Genomic DNA, 22,724 nt, shown 5'->3' on the forward strand with positions numbered 1-22,724 from the left:
GGTTGGTGAGAGTTGGTAGGTAAACAAATCTGAGCCATTGAATTTTAGTCATTGATGAATCTAGACCGTTGAAACTTTTTTCAATCTCAGCCATTGTTTTTAAATTGAACAAATCTAAACCATTAAAGATAGTTTGTGAGAGATATTTTTACAAACAAATCTGAGCCATTGCTTTCCAAATTAGATAGATCTGAACCATTAATTTGAGAGACATTTTCAAATGAACCCTTCCATTGTTATATAGATATATATATATATATATATATATATATATATATTACCTTTCATTGAGATCCAAAAAAAAAAAAAAAAAATCCAAAGCAAAAAAAAAAAGAATGGCAGAAGTGCACAAACTTTTCCTTTTATATATCTCAATTAGAGATCAACATCAAACCTAATACAGCTTCTGCAGCAACTTTAGTATGTTGTTTCACTAGGTTATCCTTGTTAGTCATCTTTGAATTTAGTTAAAACACATTATGAAAACACATTTGATAAATTCTGAAGTCAGAGAAATTTGGTTAAAACACATTCCGAAGTTAGAGAAATTCAAAATTTCCCCAAATTTCTCTGAAGATAAATTCAGAATTCTCTGGAGAGAAATTTTGAAGTCCAGAGAAATTTTCAGAATTTCTCAGGAGAGAAATTTCTCTGGATCAATTTTCTCTGGATCAACTTGAGGGACCTTAGACATTATGAAAATATTGAGTGCCCTTTATGCTTTAAAATCTTAATATCAGGGACCTTAAAAAAAATTTCTCAAAAATTTAATAAAAATATAAAAAATATAAAAAATAAGAAAATAAAATTTTATAAAAAGTTTTTTTTTAAAAAAATAGAAAGTGATTCATAGAACTCAACCAAACGAGCCTTTCTTTTTTCAGTGTGTTTGGTTTGAATTTTTTGAATTAAGTTCTTTGAAAATTGAATTTTTTGTTTTTCGTGTTTTTTTGTTTTTAGTGAATATTTTTAAAATTTTAAACATTTTTTTTAGTTTTTTGGATGCACCTTACTTAGATGTATCTAAAAGTAAAAAGTTGTGAAAAAATATTTTAAAAAAATTAATAAATATATAAAAATACAAAAAAAAATATATTGAATTCTCGTATTTTTTTTATATTTTTAGTATTTAGTGAATTTTAAAAAAAAAAATTCACAAATTTTTAAAATTTTAGATATATTTATGTTAAGTATATCTAAAAATTAAAAAAATTATTTAAAATATTAAAAAAATTCATTAAAAATTAAAAAAAATACCAAAAATAGAAATGTAGAATTTTCTAAAACTGTTTCACCAAACAAGCTGGTTCCTTTTTGGTTCCATTGTTTGGTTCCACCTTCCGTTCCTTTCTTCCCCCCATTTAGGTCCCTCAAAAACCCTAACGAAATTTGGCAATTATCGTATCGTGAAAGAGAGTGAGAATGGCGGAGCACTTAGCTTCGATCTTCGGCACAGAGAAGGACCGTGTGAATTGTCCTTTCTATTTCAAAATTGGCGCTTGTCGGCACGGCGATCGTTGCTCTCGCCTCCACAATCGCCCCACCATTTCTCCAACTCTCCTTCTCTCCAACATGTACCAGCGTCCTGACATGATCACCCCAGGCGTCGACCCTCAAGGCCAGCCCATCGACCCTCGCAACATTCAACAACACTTTGAGGATTTCTACGAAGACATTTTCGAAGAACTTGCCAAGTTCGGCGAGATCGAGTGCCTCAATGTCTGTGATAACCTAGCCGATCACATGATTGGCAACGTCTATGTCCAGTTCAAGGAGGAAGATCAGGCCGCTGCTGCCTTGCAGGCTCTGCAAGGTCGCTTCTACTCCGGTCGCCCTATCATTGCCGATTTCTCTCCTGTTACCGATTTTCGTGAAGCAACGTGCCGTCAGTTTGAGGAAAACAACTGTAACCGTGGCGGTTACTGTAATTTCATGCATGTGAAGCTCATTGGGAGGGATTTGAGGAGGAAGCTCTTTGGGAGATATCGCCGCTACTGGGGGAGTCAAAGTAGGAGCAGGAGCAGGAGCCGGAGTAGGAGTGTGAGCCCCCATTACCGGAGGGACTATCGCGATCGCAACCGTGGTGAAATCCGAGGCAGTGGACGGAGGAGCGGTGAGAGGCATGGGAGGTATGACAGCGATGTTGGACGGAGGCGGCATGGCAGTCCGAGGAAAGGTAGGAGTCCGGTGAGGGAAGGGAGTGAGGAGCGCAGAGCTAGGATTGAACAATGGAACCGAGAGAGGGAGGAGAGGCGGTGATGATGCGATTTTTAGATTCTTTTTGATGAGTGGAGATGATGGCTTTGGCATTTTTCTCTTGTTGGTAATTATTCTAGGCTCAAATGCTTTTATGCTGCTTAGAACTTTAGAATGATGTTATTTATGGATGATATGTGTCTAACTGATACAGCGGTAAACTTTATAGCATCCCTTAAAAGTAGCAATTTAGAACTGGTGATTAGTTTTTGTTTGCTGTATAAATAGATCAACTTGCTTTCTTCCTGCTCTTGTGCTACATACCTGTTCGTTTGGGTTGTTAATTTTTTTCCCTTGTGCCAATAAGGAATTTATGTTGGAGCTATTTACCAAATCCGAGTTGTTTAAAAAATTATTTACCAAATGCTAAAGTGTGTTTCAAAACTCTAGCCTGAATCAAAACAAGTTCAAAAGTGTTTGATTTGTTAATTTGTTTTGAAAGACTTGGGTTTGGTTATAAAAAAATTTAAAAAAAAAAAAAAAAAAAATGAAACTCAATTATATTGCTCATCTTTTCCTATTGTTTGCTCCAACATTTCTTTATCTAAAGTTATGAATCTTTGAAGGGCAAGATGTGAATTTCTATATTATAGAAGCCGTAGATACTCCAGGATGCATGTGTCTTTAAAATGAGACTTCAAATTCGATAACGTGATTGATTATTATTTTGAACATGTGTCTGACATGCCTTGGTAACGGGACACTACTTTAATGTAAAGGAAGAGTATGGAAGAAACTATACTGAGCATTTATGCCGAGATAATTTTAAAGTTGAATCATTTTAGTGTTAGCAGTGGAATGAAGCAAAAGCTTTTACATGCAAATGTGATAGGAAGTGATTTATCAAAATAATGTATTGTACATACGGGCATGCATGCATACTTGTGCAGTTCTTTATGTATAATTGTTTGGTCCTGTCTTATTAGAAATATCATGTCAACTTGCGAATGCCTTGTCCCAAGTTCATGTAAATGCTGTATAGGAGGTTGTAAACAACCTTATATCTCCTTAGATTCCTCATACTAGATATGGTTCTTCTTTTTTTAAACATCACTTGTGTTTTTTTAACATTTTTGTAGTTAGAATTCTGGGTCATTTTTCATGTCGTCAACTAAATGCAACGAAGGAGATTGTCAACTTTGTTAGATTCCCCCATTATGGTTGACTTTTTGCTTTTATGTGCTTTGTGTCATTTAGTTCCTTGCTTTTCTCCACATTCTGTTCAAGTTCAAAAGTCGTGCATTGGAGGTTATTTTAGAATACAAGGAATTGTTTAAACTATCAACTAAATGATTACTCAATATTTTCTTTCCTTTTTTTTTGGTTTCCATGTACTTTGTTTTTTCTGATGTAAGTAAAGTAGGCTTCCTTAAATAACAAAATGAGTCTTATACTTGATTTTTTTATTAAAGAATATACATTTGATTGGAGCTAATTTGCTCTGGTAACCCCTCGGTTGGGGATTTGTATTCTCACTCTAATTTGACATCTAATTTACATTTTGGTTGCGTGATCTGGTATTAGAGCACAGATCCTATTCTTTCGATTTTGCATCATTTGGTATCAGAGCTCAGATCCTGTTCTTTCGATTGTAGTTGTTCTTTCGATTGTAGTTCTAATTTTGTGAGTGAGTTACAGCAGTTTTTTCTTTCTTCTTCTATTCGACTTTGCCTCCTAATCTTAACAAAATTACTTGACTAGATTGCAAAGCTGTGCGAATCAAGATCTTGACCAAATTCGAAGTAGTTGAGCCCTAATCCAATGATCGCGAGTTGTCAATTTGAGTTTGCAACCTCTAGATGTGAGATTTCAGTGATTGCGAGTTGATTCTCATTTAATCTCAAGTGTAGCTTTCAAATGTCAAGCTGAGTTGATCGAACCAATTCAATCACAACGAACTGTTCAAGCTTCCTAATTCGATTTCAAGTACATTTGAACCCTATATTGCATGGTTCGAATCAGATTTTGAGAGCGCTAGAGAAAATTAAACCCTAGGATGAGCAGTTCGAACTTGTTAGGATTCAAATTTGAGATTTAAGCCTTAGATCAATTTGAGTTTCATCTAAACTTGTTTAGATCAAGTCATGATTGTCATCAAATATTTTGGATCCCATTTTTTGTTTCCTTGACTCTAAGTGACGAGGGCCATTGTTTTGAATCTAAATCGATTTGATTAAGATCAATCAGTGAGACAAAAAGGTGCGAAATTAACTTGAACCTTTAGTTGTTTGCTGGAAACTCAGTCTCCAAAGTTGAACTTTATTGTGTAAAGCTGCAGTTGAACCCTAACTGGTTAATTTGAACCTCGATTCAAAGTTGCGATCTCTGTTGATTCTTGATTGAGCATTGCAAGTGTCGATTGATTGTTTTAGGTGCTTCGATTGTCCCTAAATGCTCTGCATCTGAGTTTGATTAGTAGATTGGGAATTTCAAGATCTCAGATTTGGTTCAACTTGGTTCAATTCCTTTATGTCTAGTTCAAATGGTTCGAAATTTGTCAGATCTGGTTGGAATTGAGTTCAACAGGTTGGACAGCCTTGCTTTGGTTCAATTGGGTCAAATTTGAGTTGATTGTGTCGGTTTTTCTTTGGGTTTTTTATTTGTATTTATTTTACAGCAACAATATCTATTTGGCTTTGATTGAATTCAATTTGTGTTCGATTACTTCAGATTGTGTTTGATTTGTTTCAATGGTGTTCAATTACTCAAATTATGTTCAATTTGATTTGATTGCTTCAGATTGCTTTGATTTGGTTCCAATTGGAGTTGAAAAGTGAAGTTCCATTTGACAAATTGTGCTGATTACTTGGTCCATTATAAGAGCTTTGCTTTGCATTTGTTATGGCTCACAAGGGTGGAAGAGGTGGGGGTATAGGTCTCACAATGAATTCTGGTGATGTTGCTGAATTGAATCCATCTATTGGAAAGCCAAATGCTATTCAAAATTAAAATCAAAGTCAAAGAGATGAGATGAAGTACTCCGTTCGTTCCAATTTAGTGGTCCCTTTTAGGAGTTCCAACTTTTTTTTTTTGGAGACATGCAATCGTTACACTTAAATTTAAAATTTAAAATATTTTTCCGATAATGCCCTTGTCTTTTTAATTTTTTAATATATTTATAATCATTCAATGGGGATAGTTTTGGAGAATCACATATTTTTTACTTTGACTTTTCAAATGGGACAACCATTTTGGGACATCCCAAAGTGGAATAGTGGACCAATAAAATGGGACGGAGGGAGTAAAAGAGTTGATCAATTTTTGCATTTAGGGAATATAAGAGTAGTCCATCTTACTCTTTACTGTTAAGAATTGATTGATTGTTATTTCCTAACTAATTGACTTCATTGACTCTTTACTCAACTCATCTAATTGCAGAAGTATCAATCTTCTTTTTTTATATGTATTTTTCTAATTACTGACTCAGTCAGTTAATTACGGAAAGACAAGGATACTTGCCCCTAATCACCATTTTGGAGAAGAGGAAAGATCTTTTGCGTATAAGCAGCGTAGGGTTTTACTTTGTGAAGTAGTGCAGTTATTGCAATCTCTTGCAAGCCGACATTGATATCTTTGATAGCTTCAAAGAGTTTATCTCAAGCTTTATGTTTGGTAGGATGCTTGTTGAGTCAAGTTATTTTGAGTCAAGTAGGATGCTTGTTGTGATGCTCATTTGACAATTGCATCTAAGGGAATGAAGTAGTGTGCTATGCAGAATTCCTGCTCATGATAAGCTTCTCTCAAGTTGTTCTTGTCTCGTGGATGTGTCATCAATCTTGTCATTGTGACACATTATTTGGCCTTGCTTTGGAAGACATCATTTGCCAACCTATTAGTTTCATTTCAATCTTGCCATTGTGGCACATTATTGGTTACATCAAGTCATAAGGATTATGAATTTTGAATTTTTATATGGGAAATGCTAACCTTAGTAGCAGAAATCATGGATGATACTCACGAATTTGAGGAAGAAGCGCATTTGCACTTATCGGAGAAGAATCGCGAGTTTGAGGAGTAAGAAACGCGAATCTGATGCGAGAAGGAAGCGACCAAGATCTCGAGCTCTCGTTCTCACTCTTGATCTCAATCTTACTCTCGATCTCTCTGTCTTCTTCTCTCTCTCGATCTCTTTGTCTCTCGATCTTCTTCTCTCTTTGTCTCTCATTTTCTCTCTTTTCTTCTCTGTCTCTCGTTTTCTCTCTCCATTTCTGTCTTTTTATCTACTTTTGAAACTAATAATGGATCATTTATTATATTTTATTTAAAGATAATGATTGTGTTTTAAAGAATATCACTCCACTACTGGTCTCTGTGTTTTATAGATTCAAGAATATCACTCCATTATTTTTATTGGTCTCTGTATTTTGAAGATTTAATAATATCACTTCATTAATTTTTTGGTTTTTTGTGATCTTGAGTTTCGATGATAATGGCCTATTATTATTTTGTTTTTATAGACAACTATTTTGATGATAGTATTAATGAGAATGAATTAAAATATTCTTATAATGTTCGAATTTGTTGATTCATTTTGTTTTTATATTTAGAATGAATTTTTATTTACTATTAATTTTTAAAATATATATTTTTTTATGTTGTATTTAATTATTTAAATATTATATAAAAATTAAAAAAATATATTTTATTTATTACATATAAATGTCAATTAAGAATAAAATATAAAAAGTTTATATAGATAAATTAAAAATATTTTCAATAAAAATTATATATAAGCGCTACCGAACTGCAACTCTTCTAAGTGGCCATGCTCCCATTCCTGCTCCCATTTTGTGCAACTAAGATGCTAACCATGGCGGTGGTTAATGTTGGTACATGTGGAAAATGTGTATTGGAATATGTGAAAAGTCTATAGAAATATATGGAAGTGTATAGGAATATATGAACTGTGTATTGTAATTTTAATATTTTTGGCATTATTTGATTCTTAACAAGTGCCCCAGTGGACAGTTGTTACTGGCTTATATATTTAGTAGACTAGAAGTGGTGGTGAACCCGATGCATGCACATATGATCATTTTTTTCCAAAAAAATAAGATTGTAAACTGTATGATTGAATTCACAATATAAAATCAAAAGTCGAGAGATTTGAAAAAAATAATATATATATATATATATATATATATTTAGGGCATAACCACCTACCCACCTAATTGCTATAGGGGTAAAAAAAATATTAAAAATTTAGTATGGAAGTGTTTTTTTACTTTGTCATTTACTAGATTTTTTTTCTGGAATATAGTTACAGAAGAGGTTTCTTTTTTTTTTATGTTTAAACCATCTATTAGATGAAGTTAACAACCAAAGACATGCTCTTCACATGCGTACTCCTCATATTTTTAAGCATACACGGTGCATGTCTCTGACTAAGATGCACAAATCTTTGGAGAATGTTGTATAAAAATCAAAACCATGATGCGTTTTACCTTAGGCGAGACATAATAATGCTTTCTAAAACCTTTTCTTTTTTTGATAAATAACAATGCTTTTTAAAACTTTGCTTGAAATAATTTAGTAGATTTCATAGTACAAGTGTTACTTAGGAAGATTGATGATTTATCTATAGTGATTCATATTATTTCCGCAAGAAGTAGCATTTATTATGATATTAGCAGATTTGTTTAATGAGGCAAGCCAATCTACTTCTCGCATTTCACATTGTTGATTGGGCATATATGAGATGCTTTATTATGGCATTAAAATGTTACATCAATGATAGAGGACCCATATGTTTATTACTCTATAGATATAGATTAACACTATTAGCTAGGTGCACTTTAAGAGCTTTGTAAGAAGGTGGGATCAACCTTCATCATACATGTCACATTTGTCTTAGTTGCCAAATGGGATTTATGAAGATGGGAATCAACATTGACAGAGTATTTATAATTTTCTCTCTAATTTTTCCTTTTCTATTTGACGGAGCCTTCAGCCTTCAATGTTTATTTTTATATTTATGTAGTTTTTGGGAGTGGGGGGAGCTTGGGCCCTTGCATAACCTAGTGAATCTTGCAAGATCTATTAAGAACAAAGAGAGAGATTCCTTCCCAAGAATGTATTGATTAAAACTAAAATCAAATGACCATCATACTCATAGATATTGTGTTATTGACTTATTGTTTTTCCACATTGATGACTATTCATTGGTATCATTAAGCTCAAAAGTCTTCTAAATCCCATCTTATCTGACAGGATAACTTATATATTAACATTTTGTTTCTTGAACCTCAGTAATATTTAATAATGAAGAAATGCAACATCATTTTCAGTTTCTCCAAATGAGAGATTATTCTCTGGGTCCCTTGGTAACTAAGAAGTACGAACACGGACATGGACACGGACACACGTCGCAGACACGCGGACCCGCAAATTTTCAAAATATGCAAGAGAAGACACGTTGAGAACACATGCGTAACATATAATTTTATATATTTATTATATTTTATATTTTTAAATATTTAATATTTATTTTCTATCAAATATTTAATTTTATCAAATTTGTCAACCTTAGGTTTGCTACTTTAGTAAAAAAAATTAAAAATTTTAATTTTTTTTGTAAAAAATTAGTCCTCAGCTTGTCTCCAAGTGTCCCAGCGTGTCCAACTCTTTCTAGCATGTCCGACACGTGTCCGGAGCATGTCCATGCCCGACACATGTCGGACACTTGTAAGTCACCTCTGGAGAGGTGCCCATGCTTCATAGCTTGGTAGTTATGTTCTTGGGATTTGTGTGGTTAGCAGCGTGCCAACATACTTCCCAAAGTAAGAGTCATGTTAGAAGGATGCTGCAGTTGATGAAAATTTTCTGATCTTAGATCTTGGCATATCTTCATGTTGCTGTGCTAATATATCTGGGTGCTGTTGAAGCAAGAAACAGTCTTGATATGCTTTGTCATGTACTGAAGAGGCAGTACCAAGTCTAGGAAGGCCACACCGTAAAAGGTTTTTGTGTTGTAACCCAAGTCATCAAATTCGTGTGGGAGTGGTGGCAAACCACGCTCCAAATTGCAGATTGGCAATTTATGATGGAAAATGAGTCAAATTTGCAGATTCATTGGGTCAAATCCTTGAACTAACAAATGAACGTTGTTTCAACCAATTAGTAGCCGCCACGTTTACTGTAAGTTAATCATGCTGGAGCACTTACCATGTGTGAATGGAATGGGGAGAAACCTATCGCTGCCGAGGATTGAACGCATAACCTTCCAGAAAGGAAAAATGATCTTACCACTTGGATGAAGCATCACTTTTGAACAAATTTTATGTTCTTTTATTTATTAGTCACTTTTATAAACTAAAAATAATAATTCATAAAAAAATTTCAAAATACTTGATAATTTCTCTGACATATATATAAATGTACATAGATGCTTTGGAGGCATTTTCGCTTTCAAAATAATTTTTTGAAAGACGTGTTCTCACGTGCCAATTCCCACTTATGCACCACTCCACAAATTGGTTCCTTAGGTTGTAACACCTTGTGAGAGGTGTCTAGATATTATGCTTTTATACCCTCTCAGTTCTGCTGCTTTTATACCATATCAATTATGCTTTTCATTATTTCTTGATGAAGTTCCATAAAGGACACAAAATTCTATGCTTGCTTACATCAGTATTTGAACATTTGCATCTGTAAAGAGCATGAGTTCCAATGGTGCCCCCTTAGGCACAGAGATTCCTTGTCTACTTGTTCTCGTAATCTTCTCCTTTGATCTGTATAGGTTTTCATACTCGACTGTTCTTCTCGCTCCTATGTTAGTTCATGATGTTGCTGATATTTCCAATGCACTCTCTAGTTCTCTCTGTTTCATCGCATACTAAGTTTATGAAATATTTTTGAAAATATGATTTGTTTCCTTCTTTGTTAAATGTTGTTACAATTATCTGTCCAGTGATTTAATGACATTTGGAGATGAGTGGGCCCAAAACATGCCAAGTGTAAAGCTGTTTGGCATGCATTACTTGAGGGCATGTTTGTATCCTTCTATCATGAACATTGAATCGCTTGAGTGTTCAACTTCATCTTTTATGGAGGAAAACCTGCAATATTTGTGGATTATCTTCTCGAGAAATATGTTGTTTGCTAGGCACGACTTTTTAATCATTCCGAGAGATAAAGGACATTCAAAGTTGATATGATCTTTTAATACAGATACTGAAAGGCATCAGTTGAAAATTCTTTCTCAGGCAGTTTCTACCGTGAAGTTGAAATTGTATGCATGCCTTGGGACAACTGATGCTTGTGTGGTTATATTTGTTAGAAAAAACACAACATTGCAGAGCTGAGAAGCCAAACTTGGGGTCGCATTGTTTTGAGAAGGTGATTATACTACATCTTCCATTTAATTGTTCCTGTTCATGACTTGTATGATTGCCTTACCTAGCTAGTAGCTTATATTCTGCAATTTTTGTTATTGATCTTAAAACTGTTCTTTCCTAGAGCCTTTTGTGTTGGAGAAAATCATCTGTTGCATCTTACTTTTCCTGTGACATCTCGTGCTTATCAAGTTTGTTCATGGATATAGGATTTCTCTTACGGGTTTGATTGTTAAGAAGACTTCTGGAAGGAATGAAATTTTGGAATCTGATAATTGATAGGGGCTATGAACTTGGGTTTGCATCTTATATTCTGCAGATATTATGATATTGTATAGACCTTATTTTACAAGTCTTTGGTATAGGATGATCACCAGGGCATCAAGTTGGAATTGAATAGTGTTGATAGCCCATGGAGAGTGACGGCTATGAAATTGGGGAAGAATTTTTTTTCTTTTTCTTTTTTTCTTTTTCGGGTTGTGAGCTCACTGTGAAGTTGGTATAAACTGGCCATGTTTCTGAATCTTTTATTCTTGGAAACAGCAAAGGGTGGTGTTTGAGTTGCTTGAAGCAGGTGACATTCAATCCCAATACCATTAGGCCATGGGGCAAATGGTTGACAACATGACCAGGTGGGATATTGTACACCTCCTTTATTGGTCTGAAACTACTACTAAATGCATTTTGTATGTTAGTTTAGGTGGAAGTGGACTTTTTTCAGAATGTAACTTGGCCCAGATTTTCTCCTCAGTGCACCCTTGTGACTGTTGTACGTCTCACGGCTGCTAGATTCTTTTTTTCTGAAGCCAATGTTTAATGTTGGGAAAGCATAAGGGATGGTTATTATTCAGACTTGAGTGATGCTGCAGGAAAGAATATTGGCCGTTCCTGACAGATACTGATAGCTTTGGAATGAGTTGGGGTGCATGCTTCTTTTACTATGAAGAAATTTGGTATTGATTTTCTATCATTATTGCTGTAAGTGTGGCATGTCTCCTGCAGATATTTTTCTGGTTTTCCCTTCTCTTTCCCATGTGTGGATGCCCTGATGGGAATATAGGTAGCAGATTCCTGGCTGTGTTTGTCAATCTTCATCTTTGTGATGGAAATGACCATGTCTTTGCTTTGAGGACTGGACTAATTTACCTACCAAGAACAAATGTTTTCCTCAAATCCCAGCTATCTCATCTCAAAATATATATATATATATATATATATATATATATATTATTTCTTGCATAAAAAAGGATAGCTTCTGTGTCAGCAATCCTGTTTCAAATTGGTTTTTTCTTGGTTTATTTTAACTCTTGGTTTGGAGAGAGTATTCGGCTGAAGCCCAGATCGAACTTCCATCTTTGCCAACAAATGTTGATGAAAGCTTTTAGCTAGTGAAGCCAGAAGCCTGGGAGGGGAAAGAAAAAGACAATTAGGGATGGTTGATCAAATCACCATGGTTAATTCAGTTATTGAAACTTTTGTAGTGTGGTACAAGGTATACTATGATGTTCTCTGTCAAATTGTGTGATTGCTTTATATTCTTTATGGATTATCGAATGCTATGAGGTGCAGCAATGTTTATGAGAGTGCAGGCTAGGCTAGTTTTGGTACAACAAAAACTGTTTTCCATGGTTAACAGAGAATAAAAAATAAAATCATGTTGAAAACATTTGCAGGGCTAAAATCTTACCGTTGCTCTCATATGAGTTAATTTCAAGCAAGGAAATCATTTTCTGGGCTAAATTTGGATTTTTCCTCTTTGATTTTAAAATTTTCTTAATTATATCAATTTTAAACGCTTATTTATGAAAAAAGAAAAAGGATATGAGATTTGCTATTAGTAGTTTAGAACCCGCGGTTCTGATTTTATCTTCCACCTTCTTTATGTATTTTTTGTTACAAATTTATCGTAACAGGGTACTAATTTTATCTTTATCCTTAATCTTTTAAATTCTAATCCTAACCCTATTTCACCCACCACCATCGCTATCACTTGGGGCCACCCTACCTCCCTAGACTCTCTTTGCCACCTCGACACTCCCTAACCTCCTCTTCTACTGACAACCCCTCTTCAACACCCTTCCTCTTTCTTGAAAACCAATCATCATAAAAGCACAAAATGATAATAACACCAACACCAACAACAACAACAAAAAAAAATTATATGTCGTTAGCAAAAATTCAGTTTAGACCCAATCGATAATGATTGATCGACAAGTTTAAATTGATTTTAATTAAACACAAAAATGATCAAACTTTATGGTTGGGTATTATGCTTTAAATAGATGAAGGACTTCTTTGGAGGTAATTAAATGAAGAAAGTTTTGAACAAAAAATAGCTACCAGCCCCTTCCTTAAGTTGTGAATCCTTTCCAGTTCACTTAGCAACACCCTCGGGTTTCTGGTTTGTTCATTCAGGCTGGCAGACATCATGTTTATGTCTACCACCTTTGGGAAAAGGTTTCCATTTGTCTTTCTTAGCATATTTCAGCATTCCTTTGTAAATCAAGTCCTGCACACAATTACAAAAGGTTATACAATTATTAGTAGAATGCTTAAATGAATTATGCCACTGATAATATTCTTTGTTAATCCTATCTTTTTCTTTTGGGGATACTGTGACCTGGAAATAATGTCAAGAATTTCCCAGCCAATAGCTCATCGAACAAAGCATCTGTTTTTGACAAATCAAAAGAATACTATCGATGGGTTATTGGTACATTTTTCCTAGCTAGCTGAATAGAAGGCATGCTTATTGGTTTTTCTGCCTTTCTTAAGGCTTCACATGTTATTGGTGTTTTGCAAATTATTTAGGCAATGTCTATATCTGCTTCTGTCTCTAGCTCTGTCTTGATAATATGTGCCCAAACCAATAAATGAAGAAGGTTTTGAACAAAAAATGTATTTATTCAATCAAATTGTCACTTATTTTAATTACAAGAACTAGAACAAGCCCAAAGAAAGTGAAAAATACACCAATCGACAGAAGGAAAGAAGAGAAGTGGGGGGTTTGGAAAAAACTATTACTAACCTATTCCTAAAATGCTAAGTTAACCTACTCCTAGATAAACTCTTTGCGAGTGTTGTTGATGATTGTTTGATGATTGATGTCTCGCCTTCAGCCTTCTTTTATACTTGTTTCTTGATTAGGCTTTTGATCTCGATCTTCCCATATTCTCAGACTCTTTACATGCTTATCCCTTCATTCCAGAAGTTGTATTTGAATTTCCAATTCCTCTTTGATCCGCTACTTCTTTATTTCTTATCCCAACATTTGTTTGGCCCATCTTGGCCAATACTCTATGTTCTTTCTATGTCACCTTCGCCGTGTCATCCCTTATGTCTTGTTTGCACCCTATCGACGGAGGAATCCAACTTTTAGCACCAACATATATGTATGATAATTGTAAATAAATTTGAGGCAAGGCATTCTTGACCTAGATACGAGCATGTTGAACTTTTCACTGCATTTATATACAAGATTTTGGTGTTTAAAAAATGTTTTATATATTTCATGCAATTTGAAGAAGAAAAAAAAATTGAAGTTGAAACTTTGTTTGGTTTTGGTTCACTGGATATGTTAAGAGTTTTAGAAATTCATAACTAAACATTTTAAGGTTGTTCGAGGGAGATTAATTCACTAATTTTGTTTCATTTGGTTGGCTAGAGCCATTTGTTTGGTCATTTATAACCATTTGTTCAGCTGAACCTAACTAAACAAAATTCGAATGCATAAGAAAAATAAAGTTCTAAAAAGGTGGTTGGGTGGAGACCGTTGCTGTTGGGTAACAGTAGAAGTGTGAAAAGGTGTTTGAGAGGGGCTAGGGTAGTAGGGAGTGTTATAAAGGGCTGCCAAAGGCGGGGTTGGCGAGGAAGGTGGTTTGCTAGAAGATCCAAAGAAAAAGGTATTTTGTAGATTATGGTGAGATCTAAAGAAAAATAGAGTGGGGAGCAATTTGGGTGGTGGGGGGCCAAATAAGGAGGAGGTTTCTAATAAAAATGATCGGAGTAAATAGTAGCACTCTTGATTTAAATTCAAAATTGGAAATGACATTTTTGCCACTCATATTAAATTTTGGAAGTAAACACATGCTTATGTGCATTTGTATGTGACTATAATGGTGAGGTGTGTTGTTGTGTTGTATGGATGCGAGTGTTATTAGTGTATATGAGATACAATTGGAATATGTAAAAAAACAATAATAATAAATTGGGAAAGCTAAGAGAGATAATGTCTAGAGGATTTTTAAATCAAGGTGTGACCTAGATTTCGTTTAACATGGATTTGACTATTGAGATACACAACTCTGGTTAGATATACTACTGCGGTTAGCTTGAGGCTCATAAATATTACATAGCAAATAACAATATATATTGTTTGCCGTATCTCTGCTGTGTCTGTCTTGAATACTTCTGAAATCGTCGTCCCATGTCCGTGTCTATATCTCATAACAATTGAGATAAATTGCTCTGGTTTACTTGAAGTTCTTATGTGGTGGTTTCAACTGAGATAGGTTGGGTTGGAAAATAATAAGAAAAAAATTTGAAAGGGATTGTAGAAGCTGTGTTTTGATTCTATTTTGACAAATTAAAGATTGGTGCATATTCATTACATTTTGGTATTTACAAATGCTGTATCTTAAATTTGATGTCCATCAAGAAAAGGCCAGATTTACCAGTTCATTGCCACCTTATTTACTTTCTAATGGTTGTCATTTTCATTTTTGCTTTAGTTCTCAATTGACTTCATGACTCTTGCTTTTATGTTTTATTTGTCTATAATATTTTCTTTTTTCATTTGAATTTGAATTTGCAGAATCCCTGCTATTGGGTTCCCTGCTTTGGTTGCCTAGGCATTCTGCCCAAACCGCTACAGTCAACTCTGGAAGAAGTTCCACTAGAAACCGTGGATGCAAAGCTTCAAGGTCGAGGATGAGACCCAGTTCCTTTAAACAAGAAGTTCTAGTGAGACTCGTGATGTGAGGCATTTCTGTGCTTTGTTGTTGATCATGTTTGTGGTTTTGTTCTTTAGGGCCATGTTTGATTCACAACACTAATAGTGAGGTATTAATAATCCTATTAAATTAGTGTGGTATTAGTTATCCCACCCCTACCCCATTACTAATAATCCTACAAATTTGTTGGATTAATTATCCATTGGATTAATAATCCTAAACTAAAATGTCAAAACAAACATAGGATGATTGGGCCCACGGATTAATAATCCCAATCCTATGCTTTAATCCTTCCAATCAAACATGCCATAGAAGAATTGGAGGGAGGGACTATCCTCTCTTGAATTATAAATAAATCTATTAGATAAGTTGTTTTTCTTTTTTTACTGATTATTTTTTGTTACGAGTCACAACAATATGTCTAGAAGACTGAAATTGTTTGTTCTCTGTGGTATTCACGTTTGTATCTATGAAGCTTTGAAATTGTTAGTAATCAGATATCACAGTTGTTGTACTTTCAATTTTGTAAAAAAATTGATTAGATGGAGATTTTTGATAGATTTTCTTGCATTAGTGAATGAGATTAGAGAGAGACACAGAGGGTTCGTTTGGCAAGAAGAGTTTGGGGCTTTTTTTGCTATTTTAATCACAAAAGACAAAATAAGCTATTTTAGTCACAAAAAACAAAACATCACATCAAACCCATAATCATTACACTCTTCTCTCACAAAAAAAGTCAAAAAAAGCCAAAAAACCAAAAAGCCCTTCCCAAACCAAACTTTTTAACCCAGGCTAAAATAGCCAAAAAAATTAAAAAGCCAAAAAACTAAAAAGCCAACCCACTTCCCAAACGGAGGCTGTCACACCCCAAATCCGGGCATGACCGGCCGTGGCCCACAGGGACTTAGCCCAAGGCACACGTAAGCCTAAACACGAATCCAATCATATTGAACAACTGAACAATAGTCCAATAATAAATAACCAAAACTCAATCCAGACATGTCACAATTATAAACGGCAAAATCAACCGTAATCACAAACCATCCAAACTTATGGGATATAACAACCCACATAAAAAAAATAATCCTAAATGAACTTCGATAAGAATAAATATAAATATGCACAAATTTGACATAACACTCTAAACTAAATGAATGCCCTAGAGGTCCATGCAATTGAGTCCCCGCTACGCCATGAGTCCACTCTAAGTCCTTCTAACACCTGGAAATGGTAAACAACTAAGTCAGCTGATAGCTCAGTGAGTAGCAACATGGATAGTAAATACAGTTTTGAAAACAGGGTTCAATTCCAAAATAAGATATATATCACAGAAACTAGATTGGCATACAGTTTGGTAAATACAATCTGTTTCAAAAAGATGGTTCCACAGTTCAACACTTAAAATACTCATGTCTCGCAAGAACATGATAAACAACATTTTCCACTTAAAACAGATTATAACATGAACACCAATAATTTTCTGGGTACCAATAAAAACAAATAATCTGCCACACATTTCTCAGGCTATAAGCCCCGTTGGATCCAATACCGAACTAAGAGTCATCCTCAGGGTGGCACCTGGGCCTTTTCTCAAAGACGATCCGATTGAAGGTCACCTAGTTGTTTTTAAAGGTCTGTTCCTTACAATCGTTGAGCACTAGAGTCATCACGGCCCAACCCGGATCTGTTCCCTAGTGGCCAGAGTCACCACACACAGTGGAATAATTTCCCTGGACTAAATACACACATGGTCCCAATAATCAATACACATCAGTTTCGCAAAACATGGTAGTTCATCATTATAAACATGAGACCAAAACAAATAGTTTACAGTATGCCAAGTTCACACATGTTTCAGAAATAATTTGATTCAATTGATAATATAATAATTTATCAAAACAGTTTAATCATGAAACAACAATTTAATTTTTCCAACAGTTCAGGGTAGGGGAACATTTATAAAAATATGTAGCATGAAACTACTCACCTGAAACGCAATAATATAATCCTCGAATAGAGTATGAAAGTCCAACTAGTGCCCTGAACCAAGTATAAAAACTACACGTCACTACAAATTTAAAAATACTAAAGAATACGAACTAAGTAACCCCAAACTAAAGCGCACTAACACGGCTCAACCCAACTCACCGTTACTCTTAAAAATTACCTAAGTTCATGTTCTTCATGGTCTAAAATCACCCAAGACATAGGTTCCGATCGAAACTTAACTAAAAATAACTTTAAGATAAAACAGTGTTTTAAACAAATTTTCCCAATCTATTCGCTAACTTTGAAAATTACAAAACCCACTCCACGCTATTCAAAAAATCCCAAAAACCTCCAGATATGATCTATTATATCCTAAGTTTCAAACCCAATTGGTTTCACTTGATTTGCTTATCAAAATAATTATCTACAATTTATTATATCCAAACAGGTTGTTTTCTGCAGCACTTTAAAGAAATTGACGGTTCTCTTAATATACACGAGCAATCAATGCAAGGCCAAAAATGTACGAAACTAGACTCGTAACCGGTTCTAATGACACTAATTTGATAATTTTTGGATTTATACCCAAAGAGAACAACACTCCCGAATTTACTATTTCGGACTGGTTTCCTGGACAGATTTGAATACCTCAATTTACATGGATTTTGACTCCCAAAAATTATGAAAAAATTCAGATATGCAATTCAATATGTAATTAATCTACTTTAAAAATTTCAGATTAAAATTCATCCGTTTGATATGGTTTCTTGATTTTTAAACTTTGCGATTCTGTGCAGAATTTTTGGACTGAAAATTACACCCAATCTTTACACATAAATTTAGCTCCTCAAGTTTCTTGATAGGATATCTATATACACAATACATAAACCTACAACCTCTCCATCAATGAACAAAATAATTATAGAATAAGGATGAAGAACAAAAAGAAGAGAAGAAAACCAAGGAGGGCTAACCTTTGATGATCACACACAACACAACACACCCAAAAGTTCTTTGATTGCAACATCTTCGTCTTTTTTTTTTTTTTCCCTTCTCTCTAACCCTCTCCCGTGGCTGCTGTTGTTGCCCTATGTGGTGAACAAATAATAGAGTAGGGTTTGTGTTTATTTTATTTTATACTAGTGGTGGGCACACTTAGGTCAAATAGATAGATAAATATACAAAATACATATATAAGTTACATGCAACTCAAATGGTAAGAGTCTAACTTATTAATTTTATGGTCTAGAGTTCAAGTCACACCCTCTTCTCTATTTTTTTTTTTTTTAATAATAAATCTTGCTTCTAAATCAATGACTTTCACCATAAATTTATTTTAGGTTTAAAAATTAATTAAAGATCCTCCAATAATATTTAATTTACACCTTAGAATTTACCACCAAAATATTTGAGATTGTAATATTATTATTTAATTATTTACTTAATTTTTATATTCGGGTTCTCACAGAGGCAGAGGATAGTGCTTTGGCTTTTACAAGCATTAGCCATTGGCATTCTACTTTAGTCAGAGAGTTGAAGTGTATTGAGAATAATATATATCTTTTATGGGGAAATAATACTACAAACATGGAAGGATGCCACTTTGATACAATCTCACAACTTTTGACTTGCACCCCCACCATTGAACCCCATATTTTTGTATTTTTTTTTAATTTTTTTTTTAATGTAATTCCCCCATTTTTTATTGTTGGCACATGGAGCTTGTGCCTAAAGTTTTGTTTGGACTGGTTTAAGAATTAACTATTTTAATTAACTTTTTAACTTTTTAGTAGAGAGTATTTTTAACTTTTTAACTAAAAACTAAGCTTTCAAACAAGACTTTAATTTGGTAATGAATTTATACACACGTTCAATTTATCACAAATTAACATAACTTTATTACAAATATTTTATAATATCAATCACAAAATACATAATTTCACTACAAATTAACATAATAAAAGATATCTTAATCAAGTCACAAATTTTTATAATATCAATCAAAAAAATTTAAACATTTTATTATCTTAATTTGTGACAAATTTATATATTTTAGGGAAAATCAGTCTAAGGTCCTCCTATTTTTAGTAATAGAAGAGATCCACAATATTATTTTATGATGTCTAAGGTCCCTCAACCCCACATCTATATATCACAGAGAAATTTGACTCTCTCACATCAAATCTCATTTCTCTCTCTCTATCTTCCGAGGCTTTGATGAACAAGATCAGAACTCTCAACTCTCAGACTAAGGACTCCCTCAACACACCACCCGGTAGAACAACCTGGAGGCTCAAACACGACTGCCAACAAACATGGCTACCAAACTGGAGTAAGAAAGCATTTACCGGAGTGGTATAGGCACCCAAATCGCAACAAATCTTACTAGAATGAACCCGCAGAGTAGTGCTGGAGCACCTACTCGCGTGAGGCTACCGGAGTAGACCAGGGCAGCAACACACCGCACAATCACGCTAGCATAACTAATGCCAGAAGAGAACAAACTAGGGCAGAAAAGTATTACAGATGGAACACTTACATCCAGAACCAGTGACTTACCACCTCCGACGCCAATATGTAACAACCCCGGTCCGTAATTAGCTACTAATTCGTTATTAAGAATGCTAACTAAGTGTTTAGAATGGAATTATGTGTTATTGTTAATTGTGATATGTGCTTTGTAGTAATTTGTGCATATCTATCTGATTTGAAAATTATTTGTCATGATTCCTACTTTGAATCTGAAGTTATTAGCCTAAATGCTTTTAGAAACCGAATTGAGCACATGGGTTGACTAATTAGAATTTTTAGAACCATCTGAAAAGTCTTGGTAAAAACTGATTCAGTTTAGTAAAATCGCATGTGATTAAATTAAGCCTTAATTGGAACTATTTTTGAATAATTGAATTTTGTGCTAACCTTGACTAATTAAGGTTACTTGTGTTTGATTTAAATGATGCATGATTGGTACCTAATCTAATCCTATTAATGATCCAAGATGGGATTAAGTGTTGATGTGCTAAAGCATTTGGTGATATTGAATGTAGAGGATTAAAACTCTTGTGAGTGTGTCGGATTAATGCATGTGTGTGCACGTGTTGTGTATTCAAATGTGAGGTGTGTGTTGTGTATATTCTGATGAGAGTTGAGGGAGTATTGTACCATTCCTTTACTCATGTGGTCCTTGTGTAGAAAGAGAGAGAGAGAGAGAGAGAGAGAGATAGAAGAAAAAGAAGGGAACTAGGAAGACCATCTCTTGTTGTTTGAAATCAAGAATCTAGGTAAGAGTCTTGAGCCTATTTTCTGTAGTTAACCTTCTCTGCATCATGATTTCAGCATGTCTTTGAGCTAATTTCATGATAGTTGTAAGGAAATGGGTCTTAGAACATATAGATGACTTACATATACATTCATGGTAGACCATCTTTGATTTCATCATGTTGAGTTTGAGTTTTAAAGTCCTTGCATGCATGTGAGCTTTAATCATGTCCATGGTTTTCAGAATTCATGAAGTTATTGATCACCATTTGCATGTTACGAAAAAACCATGAAATAGTTGAAAATGTGTTGCATGAAGAAGTTTTGACTCAAATCTTTCAAGAATTGATGAGTTTTTGAATAAAAGATGTTTCAAGGGTCTTGTATTGAAGTTTTCTAAAGCTATTTTTGTGTGTTTGATCAAATCATGCAAGACCCTAAGGTTTGAAGGTGGTTTGGAAGCCATTTTTGTTAAGTTTACTACCCAGAAATCTACAATTGTCTCGAGCGAAGAAGTGATGGCTCGAGCCAACATTTCGAGCTCTCAGAATTTGAACTCTGCAGAAGCTGGCTCAAGCGAAGAAGTCCTGGCTCGAGTGAGATCTGTTTTTACCTTCTGCTGGCTCTAGCCAAGAAAAGCTGGCTCTAGCCACCAACTTATTTTCAGCATGTTTTCAAAAGATGTTTTATGTACATATCTTCACTCCCATCTCTTTATGGGCATTCTTAGGTATGATTTATGAGCCGTTAAAGATTAATAAGCTAAGAAATAGCATAAGTAAGTGAATTAGAAAATATGTGTTAAATCCGAGTATATGGGCAATATGAACAAGTTATGTAGCATGGAATGAATGGGCAATTAAAGTGAGAAAGCTAGCCGTGTTGGCCACTTGAATGTGTAATGATAAGATATGCTTGTGTTATGTATTTTGTGGTTGTAGGTTAAGACTCGAGGGTTGATTGACCATTGCAAGAAACCATTGTGAGTAATGTTATTGTAAAGATACGTTCATATGAATTACTTTCCAAATGAAATATGATAAGTTCTGATTTCTGAAATAATATCTATTTTCGTGAATGAATATTCCATGTTTGAAATCTATTATGGCATCCATAGATAGTCCTAAGTCATGGGGGACGGCATGAAAATGCAGGTCCATGACATGCATGTGATTTCGAGATCTCGTTAGCCACTTCATTGTGGTGATATGTGTTTAATTAGTATCCGGAACCGATTACCCTTGTCGGAAGACGTTTTGTGATGTGTTCTATGGGATGTACCATTATTATGTTCTGATATGAGAATGATTATGCTCTAGTCTGTTTTTCTGCTTATGATATATTTGGATTTCGTTCACTAACCCCTTTACCTTAATGTTATTCACTGGGCTTTAACTCACTATGTGTGTGTATATATATATATATATATATATATAGGTGGGCATTCTGGAGTTCGAGCCTAAAGGCTTTTGTTCGGATCTGTGTTCTATTGTCAGCTAACCATTGTGCCTCACGTGGAGGTTCCCGAAGAGTCCTGTGTTTAAGTTCCGTTGTTTCTGTACATATAAGACTTGGTAGTTTTGTTGGCTGTACTTAAGATACATTAATATGTGTGGGTATAATGTATGAATGACTATTGCATACTTATATAAAGTTTTAAATATTCTGTTCATATAAGTCAGCACAGCTCATTGGACAACTATATTTATGTATTTGCTTCCGCTAGCCCCTTAATCTTGTTAATCTGTTCAGAGGCCTTCGGAAGTCCAAGGATTACTAGCTGGTTACGATGCTAAACGTATAGGGACGGGTTTGGGTCGTGACACAATAGAAATCTCGCCAGCGAACATGCCTAGGACGAACCCACTGTTTGGGAAAAAAATTCCAATTCTCACTAGACCAACTTCTCTCATATGACTAAATAACTAGATCATGG

At 34.4% G+C, this 22,724-nt stretch overlaps 1 protein-coding gene and 2 long non-coding RNA genes across 10 annotated transcripts; 2 read left to right on the forward strand and 1 right to left on the reverse strand.

Annotated features, from left to right (window-relative positions):
- Positions 1-1,293: 1,293 nt before the first annotated feature.
- Positions 1,294-15,619, forward strand: LOC114318896 (splicing factor U2af small subunit B). Of its 8 annotated transcripts, XM_082873297.1 has the most exons (4): positions 1,294-2,323; positions 10,166-10,593; positions 10,799-11,221; positions 11,341-12,106. In XM_082873297.1, exon 1 carries the CDS (start codon positions 1,423-1,425, stop codon positions 2,257-2,259), a length of 837 nt encoding a protein of 278 aa, XP_082729423.1. In that variant the 5' UTR covers positions 1,294-1,422; the 3' UTR covers positions 2,260-2,323; positions 10,166-10,593; positions 10,799-11,221; positions 11,341-12,106. The 8 variants fall into 8 exon arrangements, with proteins under 8 accessions (XP_082729423.1, XP_082729424.1, XP_082729426.1 ...); XM_082873298.1 differs by lacking the exons at positions 10,799-11,221; positions 11,341-12,106 and adding an exon at positions 15,403-15,619 and having other exon boundaries at positions 10,426-10,593; XM_082873300.1 differs by lacking the exons at positions 10,799-11,221; positions 11,341-12,106 and adding an exon at positions 15,403-15,619 and having other exon boundaries at positions 10,461-10,593.
- Positions 15,620-16,519: 900 nt separating this feature from the next.
- Positions 16,520-18,619, reverse strand: LOC145792228 (uncharacterized). Its single transcript, XR_014331618.1, has 3 exons — positions 18,505-18,619; positions 17,529-17,581; positions 16,520-16,762 (listed from the first exon to the last, which is right to left on the reverse strand). It is a non-coding gene; the product is annotated as an uncharacterized LOC145792228 (long non-coding RNA).
- A 2,047-nt stretch (positions 18,620-20,666) lies between these two features.
- LOC114318862 (uncharacterized) lies at positions 20,667-22,465 on the forward strand. The gene is made up of 3 exons (XR_003649122.2): positions 20,667-20,811; positions 21,730-21,770; positions 22,226-22,465. It is a non-coding gene; the product is annotated as an uncharacterized LOC114318862 (long non-coding RNA).
- Positions 22,466-22,724: the final 259 nt, after the last annotated feature.

Source organism: Camellia sinensis, chromosome 6 (genome assembly GCF_055761805.1).
Source record: "Camellia sinensis isolate YWXY chromosome 6, ASM5576180v1, whole genome shotgun sequence".
Classification (NCBI taxonomy): Eukaryota; Viridiplantae; Streptophyta; class Magnoliopsida; order Ericales; family Theaceae; genus Camellia; species Camellia sinensis.